The 13,034-nt window shown below is 44.4% G+C and overlaps 1 protein-coding gene and 1 long non-coding RNA gene across 4 annotated transcripts in view; one reads left to right on the top strand and one right to left on the bottom strand.

The window, feature by feature from the left end:
- Positions 1-7,919, bottom strand: part of LOC119805104 — a 48,941-nt gene extending 41,022 nt beyond the window's left edge. For 2 of the 3 annotated variants that reach the window (XR_005283870.1, XR_005283868.1), the window contains exons 1-3: positions 7,764-7,876; positions 4,797-4,885; positions 3,440-3,511 (exon numbers count right to left, since the gene is read on the bottom strand). This is a non-coding gene — a long non-coding RNA (uncharacterized LOC119805104). Of the gene's footprint in view, positions 1-3,439; positions 3,512-4,796; positions 4,886-7,763 lie in introns of all 3 variants that reach the window. The other variant, XR_005283869.1, reaches the window with a different exon arrangement.
- Positions 7,920-7,977: 58 nt separating this feature from the next.
- On the top strand, positions 7,978-9,363 carry Mageh1 (MAGE family member H1). Its single transcript, XM_038316971.1, has one exon. The coding sequence runs from the start codon at positions 8,199-8,201 to the stop codon at positions 8,853-8,855; it is 657 nt and encodes a 218-aa protein (XP_038172899.1). The 5' UTR covers positions 7,978-8,198; the 3' UTR covers positions 8,856-9,363.
- Positions 9,364-13,034: the final 3,671 nt, after the last annotated feature.

Consider the following 13,034-nt stretch of genomic DNA (forward strand, 5'->3'; position numbering starts at 1 on the left):
AACTGAATCTCCCTCTCTCAGAAGCTCATGATTGCCTGAAACTCTTCACTTAGGTATGGGGCCTTGTGAGATTTGCTTCATCTAAGCTGACGAGTTAACGGGTGTTGTCATTATGCTGGTCTTGTTTAGGTAAGCATATTGTCAAGACTTCCTGGGTACACCTTCCCTGTCGTGTCTAGAGGACAGTGGCTCACATCAAATATCCTGGTTGTCTTTATGCCCTTTCTACCCGTTTCTATGATTTTTCCTGCACCTTAGATGTAGAAACTGTGTTGCAGATATATCAACTGGGTTTGGACACCCATGATCTGTTGTTCTCTGCATTATGACCAGTTGTGGATCTTTGTAATAGTCTCTCTCTGTTGCAAAAAGAAACTTCTTTGATGATTGTAACAATAAGGATAAATATTTGTAAAATATTTAGATATTGTATTGGTTTGTATAAATGGCAGTAATAGGTCTTACTCTAGGGTCTATGACCTCTCTAGCCAAGGGTAGACCTTAAGCCAAGGTTACAGCATCAGACATGAGTTCCTTCCAATTATTTTAATAACTATTTTGAGGATAACTGACCATTTTCTGATTGGATTTGAGGTCTGCTCCACTGGAAGGAATTCATGTCTGATGCTGCAACCCTGGCTTAAAGTCAATGGCTGTGGAGATTACAGGGCCTTAGGGAAAATCTATTACTATTGATTTGCTAAATTTGTGTTTCTTTAAGCTGCCTTCTAAATCATTATGTCTATACCCATAGATGAGTGCCACTCTTGGCCTTGGGCAGAGAGTCTGTGTGTGATGGTGAATGCAGAGATTCATAACTGGTCAAAATGGTCAGAATAAGACACTGTTGAGTGCTCACCTTTTAAAAGGACATCTATCTAAACTCTTTCAAGGCCCAGGAAACACTGTGGAAGACAAGGTGGAAAATCTGTAAAAAGCTGAAAGACGCGGAGGAGTGCTATGAATGCTGTTTTCTGCATAGTGTATGGCTTTTGTCATCATGTACACAGTAGCTATGGTTACTTACACAAGGTGGAGCTCTTCAACATTCTGTTGTGGATAGGTGAAGGGCTTGGGAGGCCCCCACCCCTGACTGAGGACCTACTGACAGTTAATGGCTGCTAGGAGAGGGAGAGTAATTTTCTTCTGTGCTTAGCCACTAGTAAATTGTTCATGCTCCAGAAAATAACCTATCAATGCTATATGAGTAGCCCTAATTAACCTCTCTCTCTCTCTCTCTCTCTCTCTCTCTCACACACACACACACACACACACTCACACTCACACATGAGGGGGACTAGTTGAGAAGAGTGATCAGCAGCAGGAGTAGGAGGGAGATAAGTAAAGGGATCTTGAGAAGGGAAAAGGATTTTTGGATTTTATTTTGTTTTGGGTTCTTCTGGGGTTTTAAATGTTAACATTTATTTATTTTGTTTTATGTATGTTGGTGTACATGTGAGTGTGAGCGCATCAGAGGACAACCTGCGGGAATCTGTTCTCTCATTCCACCATGTGAGTCCCAGACTGTCAGGCTTGGCAGCAAGACCCTTTCTCAACAGAGGCATCTCATGGGCCTTTGTTTTGTTTCTGAGGTTTTCATAAGCCCATGCTGGCCTCGAACTCGTGATCTTCCTGCCTTCCTCTCTCAAGGGCTGGGATTACAGACATGTACCACCACATTTGGCTGAAAGAAGATATTTTAAGGGTGGGATGAAGAAGGAAAAAGAGAAGGTAATGGAATTTACATGGCTTAAAAGTAAGGGGTGGCTACTAAGAGGAAATAAAGGGAACTAGTCAGAGGGAAGTGGCAGGACTGCAAAAGCATTGGGAGAAGGAGGTGGATAAAAAAGTATGTATGAAAAGGCCATAGTGAACCCATCAAGCTGTATACTAACTTAAACTTGTAATCTAAAAAGGGACAGAAAGATGGTTCAGTGAATAAAAACATTAGCTGTGAAAGTCTGATAACCCTAGTTTGATCCCTAGAGCCCACATAATGGCAGAAGAAGAGAACTGACTACACAGATTGTCCCCTGACCTCCACATGTGTGCCATGATATGAGTGTGCCTGTACAAATCATACACACAACACAGACTAGTAATAATAAATAAAATAAAAAGACATTTGCAATTGTCAAAGAACAAAATACATGAATACAATTAATAAATTAAAAAGAAAAATATTTTGTTTATTTAAAAGTAAAAGCATGCTGCTGCCCTCATCACTTGTTTTTATTATCGTGCCAAACTGCAAATAGTTAAAATGTTTATGCACGGGCGGCTGCTTAATCAAAGTGTACCGCATCTGTATACTGATGTATCATTCAGGACAAAAACAAAAGAGAAATAATGAGTGAACCCATTCAAACAAGGAAAGAAGACATTATCAGTCTTGTGTGGTAGTTAATGCCTTTTAATCTCAGCAGTTTGGAGTCTGAGACAGAAAGACTACCCCTTCTAAGCCAGGACTACTTAGCAAGACTATATCTTGTTTGGGGGTTTTTTGTTGGTTTGTCTTTTGTAAATCACTATGTATTGGCCAAAGGAAGAAATACATATGATGAGATTGTGAAAAAAAAGTGGAAGGAACCCTAGTGGAGGTATAAAGTGATGTAGATACTTTGCAAAGCAGTACGCAGGTTCCCCAAAAGAATCAAATTAGTCCTCCTGGACCTTAAGGACTCTACATCCTGCCACAGATAGACTCGCACATATTTATTGCTTATTTCATTACTTATTGTTGTTTGATATGCACCAGGAGAGGAGCAGATAAAGAAAATTTACTACACACACACACACACACACACACACACACACACAATGGAATTTTACTCAGCCATAAAGAAGAATGAAATGATGATATTTCCAAGAAAATGGTTGAAACTGGCGATCATCAGGTTAAACAAAATAAGACAAAGAAAAATAAATATCACTTTAGTTTTCTGTCGTATGCAAACCTAAATTTAAATGTCTATGCAAATATATATGTATACACACACACACACACAAATGAAAGTAGAGAGAGGATTGTGAGAAGAAAGGTGTCTAAAGGGAGGGATGAGTGTGGAACAGGAGGGGACAATATATAGCACAAAAGGAGGGAGAAATATTCAGGAGGATGGAGTGGAAAGCAAGAGTGAGGAGAGCAGTGAGTAACAGAATGGGGGGCATGTGATAACAATTAGTGAGAAAAGGGCTATGGATTCAAAGCAAAGCAGGGAGTGGTATATGGGAGGGCATGGAGGGAGGAAAGGGAAAGGAGAAACATAATTATACTATAATATCAAAAATGTAAAAAACCGATTGAAATATTAAAAGAAAACGAACAAAATAAAATGGCATATATTTATAAAGCTATGCCAATGAAACTATGAACCCCATTACTTTGCATGATAAATCAAGACAATTTAAAAATTCTAAAAGCTAGGAAAGCACTTACTGTTTGAATTTATTTCCATAAATGACAGGAAATGTAATGTAATCTCTTGTGATAGAAAGCTGGTAACTGTGCCTAGGATGGAGGAAGGGTGGAGAAAAGCAACAAGGGATACAGTTATAACAGAGCATGAAGAAATTTGATGATGAACTATATAACGACTGGGCTGCTGAGGATGGCTCAGCAGGTTGAATAAAGATGCTTGCTTCCAAGCCTGGAAACCAGAGTTCAATTCCCATGTCCCCCTTAGTGGAGGGAAAAAACCCACTCCTGAGGGATGTTTCTTTGGCCTCCATTAGCATGCTGCAACATGTGTGCACCCCCACTAAACAAATGTAATAAAAATATTCTAAAAGAATGCAATGATTATCTTAACTCTAGTAACAGTTACATGCATAAGTTAAAATGCATCAAATTGTACAATTTTAGTATGTGTACTTTATTTATGCTAATTGCATATAAAATAACAAGAAGATGTTCTAGTTCACCCATCATATTGCTAATGTATTATATATACATTTAATGTTTAGGGAAGGCAAAGATGTGGCAAAAAACATACTATCCATTCAGTGCTGGTGATGCTTACTAAGAAAGGACACAACTATTCAAGGAATTAAGCCTGGATATTTGTACCATGATTTACATGTACAAAACCATCCAAACCACTAATTCTGGGACTAGAAATACAAATAGTAGATAAGTGCACAAATGTGTACGGACTGTTGCTTTTAAAAGCGAGCAAATACATTTAAGCAGTGGGTTATAGTATAATAAATTATGGTGTGACTATACAGTGTATATAGTATTAGAAACTAAAAACTCTTGTGTGCCTCATGATCCTCATGTCACACCGATAAAGGAACTAAAATTTGGCCCATAGACAGAATAGTTTCCAATCACTGAAACCACTAGGAGTCTGTTCATTTTGGCTTTCAGCTCTGCAAACATCTATTTGTATGCAACCTTTTTCCTTTTCCATTGCATAACTCCCACTAAGCATTAAGGTTTCAATGCAATGTTGACTCATTCATTTGGGTAGACTCTTCCTGATTACACTAAATTACTCTGATATGTCCTACTTCATGCCTGGATGCATCATCCATGGTTCTGCTAATCAGAGCCAGCATCCTTTACACAAAACTTTTTAAAATGCTAATCTTTTAAACTGTGTTCACTAACAAACTGTGAACTCACTCTCAAACCTCCAATGACTTTGTATCAATGCCTAACATATAATAGATGTTATATAACTATGGCTCCTGCAAAAAATAAAATTTCTGACCTAGAGTATTGCTGTCACTAATATTTAATTCTGGATGACTTTATAATAACTAATTTAATCCCTCCCAAAGGAAATTACCTGACAAGGATAGTCGCCATGATTTCATAGATAGCAGTGGTTCAGCAACGTCCCAGGGATTTTAATCTCATATATGGTAGAATCTGGAACTGAGTCCAAGAAATCTCCTTTTAGAGTCCATGCCTTTATAACCTGTATATGACTGTTTTCCTCTAGATAAATAACTGGGAAGCAATATGGGAATCAGTTTTTGTGGCTTTGCAAAAAATTCCTAGAGTCTAAGCATTGTTCCCACTTACTTCTCTGGGAAAACTAGTTGGCAGTTGAGGCCCTAGGCTGTACATTATTCGTCCGCTCTATCTATTGTGCTGAGCAAAGTTACATTGTCCTTGTGGAGAGAAACAATGGTTCATTTAAGTAAAGACAAGGGGAAATGGTATCCGCTCCTCATTTCACTGGTGTGGCAGAAGGGAGTGCAGCATTAAATATACCTGAAATTGCTTTACCAAGTAGGAAGTATTAGTGAACTTTGCTTATAAAAGGAAACTCCAGTAAGAGAGTAAATTTGGGGAACTACATTCTTGTATATACCGTCAAAATTGGAAAGAAATTACCCAAAATTTCAGTCTATATACAGAATCACAAATATGGTAATGAATAAATAAATATATAATAAATAATCTCAAGTCAAAGGGACCTTCTGTAATGGTTCAAGGAGCATAGGGAAGATGAGGACATAAAGATTGTAAAAGTCAAAGGATCAAGGAATTTGCTGTGAGATTGTTGCTCTTAGTAATATCAGAAGCTGCACCCATAAAGCCTCACCAACATGACAGCCCAGACACTTGAAAAAGGATGACACCAATGAACATGGCAAACTGTACTGGGAAAAAAAAAACCATGAAATCTCAACCTACATAAAGAACTACAAGCAACTAAGAAAAGCTGGGAGCAGAAGAAATCATATACCACAGGGATATAGAGCCCACCAACTGGTTGCCCAGTGCCAAACAGTCAGCTCTGAAAATATACACACAAGTAACATTAAAGAGAATGAACAGGTCCTATTTAGAAATATATACCTACTATCGATATACATATATGCATGCAATAACAACTAGTGGAAAAAAAGAGTCCCGAATTGGAAGGATATATAGGACAGTTTTGACAGGAAACGGAAGGGAGAAATATATTATTATCACAAAAATAAAATAAAGTAAAAGACAAAACTCAAAAATGACTAGTGTGAAATGTTAACTTCCACAGAGACTGACAGCAAACTGGACAGACAATGCCAGAGAGATCAGCTTTTTCTGTACAAAACAAGTCAGAGAACTAGGATATTCAGTAAACTCATCAAGGGCCTCGAACAGATACAAACTGGCTCCAAATTCATGTGCCCAGCTCTGATTTCAGTGACCGTTTCTCGCCAGCAGCCATCTCCTTCCTACACACACACAGGAGTCTCGGCCTCACTTCTGCTTCTGCTGGCAATGCTGTTGCCACTGACACACTGCCCGCCACACAGAGTTCACTCACTAGATAAAGCCATGTCCGATTCCAGAAACTCCACCAAAAAGCTGGGAGATGTCAAAGTCTATGAGCCCCACAGGCTCATCTCCCCAGTTAGATTACAAACTGAGACTCTGTCAAGCACACGTTCATCCCTTCTAGCCAAACAAGTACAAAGTACCCATTTGCCTCTTAAGACATAAGAGCTCACGTGAGAGGCTGGAGCAATGGCTCAGCAGCTAGGAGCACTTGCTGCTCTTCCACAGGAACCAAGTTTCCTTGCCAGCACCCACATCAGGCAGATCGCAACCACCTGTAACTCAGTTCCAGGGACTCCCACGCCCTCTGCTAGCCCCTCGTGTACAGCACACGTGGCATGCATGCACGTACGCATGCACGCAAATTAAAGCACATCTTAAAAAGGAACACATGTAAAAGCTTTTCCATCACATAATCCTTCAACATGCATTTATTAAATGCCACTCTCACCTGCTGCTGCTGCTTGAAACACTTAGAGGCAAAGCCTGTCTTACACTATGCAGTGAAGGCTTTTCACTGAATTCACACAACCCTTTGAAGCCAGTACTTGAGTTACATCCATCCACTTTAAGGGGGTGGGGGTGGGGGAGCCAGGCTCTAAGCAAGTTCACATTTCAAATGACACAAGAAAAGCAGAATGCCTAACTATGGGGCCTTCCTTGGGGGAGTAAGGACCGACTCATTATTCTTTGGGGCAGGACAAAATAAACTTCAACAAGGAAGATGCCCGTGAGCAAGCAGGTGGAGCTTAGCTAGTGCAGAATGGAGGGGAGACATTCAGGCAGAGGAATCTGAGCAGAGAGAAGGAGTGGACAAAGGTCAGAGTGTGCACGGGGGAGACAGGGCAAGGCATGCCTGCTGGCTCGCTGGCCTAGAAACCTAAGCTCCAACTGCACTCTACCATCTCCCTGCTCCCCATTCCCATCCATTGTCTGAAGCCTGCCAGTGGTCTCCCTTCAAATGCCTTTCTGTCTCTCGGTCCCCATGGCAACAGCCTTAAAGCTCACTTTCATCCAGCTGCTTCTTATTCTAATTGCTTCCTCTGTGGCCTGCCAGGAAGTATTCTGCCCCTCTGTGAGGCTGCGCAAATCTAAGTCTGATCTTCTCACCGCCCCGCTTAATTGCCCAGGCCAACACGTAGCCCTGTACAGGCTCTGCGCCTCTTGAGCACTGCTAGCTGGCTTTGCACTCCCATCTCCTCCCCTCACCCACCGCTTTGGTCATTAAGTCTATTATTCAGGTCCCTCATGAGCCCACGAATTAATTAGCCACACATAAACGCCTTCTGAAAACCGGGCAGGAGAATGAATGTGCTGCGTAAGCCAGGACAGCCAAGGAGGGCTAGGGTCAGCTGACCCCTTGCAAGACTATGCTCCGCCGCGCCCCTCCCACACCCCCTCAGTCCGGCGCCTTTGGTGAGAATGGAAGGGCCTATTGCTTGCCAAAACCTATGAACCAATAGGATAACGTGTGCACCTGCCTAAAGAATACCGAGATTCTTCTCTCCTGCGCACAGGACAAATCCCCGCCAACCCTTAGCTGTCTTATCTACCCTTGGGGGGACCCAAAATGCAGCCCGCTCCTTTTCCTTTGGGCTAGCGGAAGTTCCTGTGCGGGAGCGTCCCACTTCCTCTTGGGTGCTCGGCGTGTGCGTGGCAGGAGAGGCGGGGCCAATGCTGCTCCGGTTTCTCGCGCGTTTAGCGCTGTGGCGAGTGCGGGCGGCGACTGGTTGCGCAAGTCTGCTAGCCAGGAAAAGGGCTTTGTGACCGAAAGCAACCGCTTCCTTACTACAAAGACTCCGCTGGCGTTTGCGCTTAGGCGGCTCTCCCCGCGGAGGCTCGCCGCTTTACTGGGACGCTGCAGCGATCCTTCTCTAGAACTGCTGCAGGCTTTGAGCGCTTGGCCGGAGCCATGCCTCGGGGACGGAAAAGTCGGCGCCGCCGGAACGCAAAGGCAGCAGAAGAGAATCGCAACAATCGCAAGATCCAGGCCTCAGAGGCCTCTAAGACCCCGATGGCGGCTTCTGTGGTCCCCAGCACACCCGAAGACTACCTGAGCGGCCCTGAGGAAGACACAAGCACTCCGGAGAAGGCCTCCACTCCCCCTGAAGAAGCTTCAAGCACTGCCCTAGTGCAAAAGCCTGTTACTCGGAGCAGTTTTCAGGGCACCAAGAAAAGTCTCCTAATGTCCATATTAGCCCTTATCTTCATCATGGGCAACAGCGCCAAGGAGGCCCTGGTGTGGAAAGTGCTGGGGAAGTTAGGGATGCAGCCTGGGAGACAGCACAGCATCTTTGGAGATCCGAAGAAGGTCGTAACGGAAGAGTTTGTTCGCAGAGGGTATCTGCTTTATAAGCCAGTGCCCCGCAGCAGTCCGGTGGAGTACGAGTTCTTCTGGGGCCCTCGAGCACACGTGGAATCCAGCAAACTGAAAGTCATGCATTTTGTGGCAAGAGTTCGGAACCGATGCTCCAAAGACTGGCTATGTAACTATGACTGGGATTCGGATGATGATGCAGAGGTTGAGGCTATACTCAATTCAGGTGCTAGGGGTTATTCCACTCCATAGAGAGATCCCAGACAGACCCTTAGGAGTGGAAAAGAGAATCCAAAGTACTCCGTGGAGTAGATAGGCAGGGTCCTGAAATCAAAATGATGTGGAGGGTGGGGAGGGCACTGTATTTGGTATTTGTGATCAGTGCTAATTGTTAAATTGCGAAATAGTGTTTGCTTTAGATATTGTAATCTTGTATTCGTTTTATAACACTGTTGATTAAGAGTCACAATATGTTTAAATATGTAATTGAGAAGATGTTTATGTTTTCTCCTGTCATTGACATTTGCTACAACAGCTGTGCTACCTTATTGAATGAAGGCCATTTGTCATGTGGGATGTACAGGATTTGTACCACTGCGAGGGGCTGTTCTTTGAAAGTTTGGAATAACTAGTACATTGTGAGTGAGGGAAAATAACAGACTCATTTTGTCTTAACTTTGTGTCTGATGTCTTGTAAAGAAGTCCGTCTGTGGATGTGCTCACTGAGCAAATAGCATAAATAAAAGCATAGTAAATGGTATGTTTTCTTCATTTATTGTCCACCGGTTAAGATCAAATTTTGATTTTAGGGACAGTCCTTAGCAGACAACACCAACTTTCCAAGAAACTTCTAGACTGTGTGGGAGGGGAGAAGGTGGAAATAATGTAAGTGTTGGTGAGAAATGAGCATAGAAAGTAAGGAGAAGGTAGACAGGCGAGGGGGACTATAACAGGAAAGGAGGACATTATAGGATTTGGGAAAAACCAAGGAACACTTGGAGAATGTAGACGAGCTTGGGAAAGGTCATCATAATAGAATATTTGCTATAGGAGTTTCACTGTTAACCCACCTTGAGAGAAAAGCCATTGGCAAAGACTTGAAAACATTCCAGAGTACTATAAAAATAATAAATACATGGAATTATTATGAGAGACAGCAGGAGAAATAGGTAGGTGTGGGGACGCACAAAGTGACAGGGAGGAGACAACGGGAAAATACTTGAGGTTATATCAGTCTGAGTTCTCAAGGTAATATTGGGGTGTGGGAGTAAATCTGGAGTCACTGAAGGCAACATAGAAAGTTAGGAAATAAGAAATTCCTCAATGAACTACTTAGGTGCTGTTGGGGGAAGTAGAGAGTAAGAAACGAGGAGGGGGAAGGACAGCCAGAACCCCACAGCTGGCTGTCACAGCAGTGGTAATAAAATCATCAATACCTGTGGTGACCCTGGGACACAAAAGCAGGGCTCTGAAACAGCTGGCCTTCAGCATGTTGGGGGAAACTGACAGAAGACTGAACCTGAAACTAGGAAACAAAGTTTTTCAGGTGCTGCACACTGCCCAACTGGCTCAGTGTGTCTGTGTGCCTGTGTGTGCATGGGTGTGCCCTGTGTGGTGTTTTCAGGGTCAAGGTAATGTTGCCATTTCACTCCCCTTTGGGGTGATGTGGGAACTACGGATGTGGGGATATAGGCTCCTCCTCACCATCCTTAGCTACCTGGCTGAGGAAACTCAGGAGAAATCTCAGGCTCTACAGCTGACCACATTTAACACAAGGAGAGGACTAAGAAAACATACTGCAGTCTCCTAGGGAATATGAAGGACAGGTGCCTGACCCAGGAATGCCACACAAACAACAGACACCCATGTACTTTCTGCCCTTCTCCACCACAGTTTCATCTGGCTGGTGGCTGAGGACAAGACTCAGCAGCTGGGTGCGGGGCAGGGTGGCAAATGATTGTCTGCAAAGCCCAAAGGCACAGCCAGCAGTCTGCAGGCTAAGGAGGCTGAAACCACAAGCAGAGCCCACGAAGCAAGCTTCAGCAGCTGCCAGCACATATGACAAGCATCTTCTGTGATTCAGGTGGAGCCAGAGAGCCTGACACACACAAGGTTGTCGCATGCCTCTGGAGGTACAGCTTTGTCAGCCTACCTCAAGAGGTGGGCAGCCAGGGAATCCAAGGGAGGTCAGCAAGAGGCTTTCAGGGCCAGAGCCACTGAAGTGACAGACTTGACACAATCCTGAGTCTTTCTCCACACTCCCAGAGCTCCTTTCTCTAGGCCTCCCTGCATCTGTTATGGTTTGCCAGTGCACACTCACGGGGTCTCTTCCTTCAAGGGAAAAATGAAGGTTCACCCTCTGCCATCAACGCCACGCAAGGGGAGATCCACTGGGTCTCCTCCTTGTGCAGAGGTTCCTCTAAGCAGTCATTCAGCCCCAGTTGGGAAAGTCAGGTAGGAAGTAGGAGAGGCTGTACCAGAGATTTTCTTAAACACTTCATGCGTGCCAGAGGAGTGTCACATTTTGTCCCTGCCAGGCCATGGGGATCAAAGGACAAGTTTTACAGAAGTCCCAACTAGCTCAGGGCTAGATGTACTTTATGTCCATCTGACACCTACTTGAGTCTGTGAAGGTCTCTTGGGCCTAAAGAACCAATGCGACTATCCCTGTGTACATGCCTAGAAGCTTCAAGAAGACCCCAGAGCAGGAGAATCCCTACACGGGGGAAAAAACAGGAATAAGCCTCCAGGTGCACTGTACCAGACATAGCTGCTGGAATCCCAAAAGTTTCAGCAAGAGGCACGGCCCAGCTTCATTGAGGAAACCAAGGCTTGGATGACCTGCATTGCCTGTGTACGGGAAGGGGGGGAGGAGGGAAGTTTGAGGGGCTAGGCTCATCTCCCTGAGAGTTCAAACCTCCCACCACACTGTTGAAGAACTGCAAGGTGACACTTCCTTCAGTGGAGTAAGAGCTGAGGGAAGGAGAGATTCCCAGTGGCTGTGAGATGAGTGACAGGGTGGGGGGGGAGTGAGGAAAGGGGGCCTGTGGAAGAGGGTGACCCTGAGAGCATGCTCAGTAGTAACACTGATTCATCTTCTTTCAGCCTTCAGCTCTGTGGAGATGAGACAGCAAACTATGAGGCCTTGATTCTGTAACACAGGAGGCTAAAAATTGTCCCACCTCTGCAGTGTTTCCAAGAAATCAGTGGGGAAGCTGCAGTTTCAATTTGCAAGGACAAAGGAGCAAGAGTGAACACCTGGGTCCTGGACTGCTCCAGTGGATTAGGGAACAAGGCATTGTTAAGGCAAGAGAGGGGTAGAGAGAGGGAGAGCCACAGTGAAGAATATGGGGAAGCACAGCCTGAGAGGTCAGAAAAAAAGGTCAATGCACCCTGCCAAGTGCTGTATTGGGGTGTGTGTCCACAGAGGTGCCAGGCACCTCCTCCACACTCCAGATGTTATCAGTGAGGCTCCTGTTTCCAGCTCTGCTCGTCAGTCTTCTAAAATGAATGGCTCTTATCAAGTATCCTGACAGGATGCCCTAAAAATAGTCATCATTTTACACACTATGTACATGTTAGTTCACATATAGTTCCGGACTACATTTGTGATACATGGGAGAAAAGTCACAATTTCCCTTCTCACCATGAATGATGCATATAGTAGAGAAGGAATAAAAATAAGATGGGCATATTTCCAGCTAGGTGTCAGAAAGTACAGAAGAAGGTGGTAGCTGCCTAGGCTCCAGGTGGTCGTGGTGATGAGGAGGAACTTCGGAGCTGGAATAAACTGTGAAGGTTACTGGAAATGCTGGTCTAGAGCCTGAGGGTTCGAGTCAACAGTTTAGGATAGGAAGGTAGACTTCCTTGGAGTGGTGATATTGTAGGAAAGAAAGGAAGAGGAGCAGGGCCTTGCCGTTTCTGATATGTAAAGTAAGTAGTGTTCTGAAATAACGGAGAGGCTTTAATGCCAGAGGGTGTCCTACCCTACTGAGTTAATGGCAGAAAGGCCAACAGCTGTGAGGTGCACTGAGTTGAAAATGAAAAGACAGGACACATAAGCAGAGGCAGGAACAAGCCCCTGGGTTCCACTGAACTGGAGGAAGCTGCCTCATGTTTGCAAGGAAAATGGGATGGGGGTAGGAGGGAGGCACTCTGGAGGTTAAGCAGTGTGACCCAGCATGACTTTCAGGAGGACCACGCATGACTAAATGTCTTCAGCATAGAACAAATGAGGCAAGGGGATTAGAGCACAGAGAGCAGGCAGGAAGCCAGGCAGAGATGGACACTGAGCTCTTCCTGGGCATGCTCTACAGTGTAAGGTGGGAACAACACAGGCTCTCTCTGCATTTCAAGGAATGCCTCCCCAGACTTCCTGAGGGACAAGATGTGGAAGGCAGGAGGAGCAAGTCTGAGCTCATGGTTGTCTCT

This window comes from Arvicola amphibius, chromosome X (assembly GCF_903992535.2).
Source record: "Arvicola amphibius chromosome X, mArvAmp1.2, whole genome shotgun sequence".
NCBI lineage: Eukaryota > Metazoa > Chordata > Mammalia > Rodentia > Cricetidae > Arvicola > Arvicola amphibius.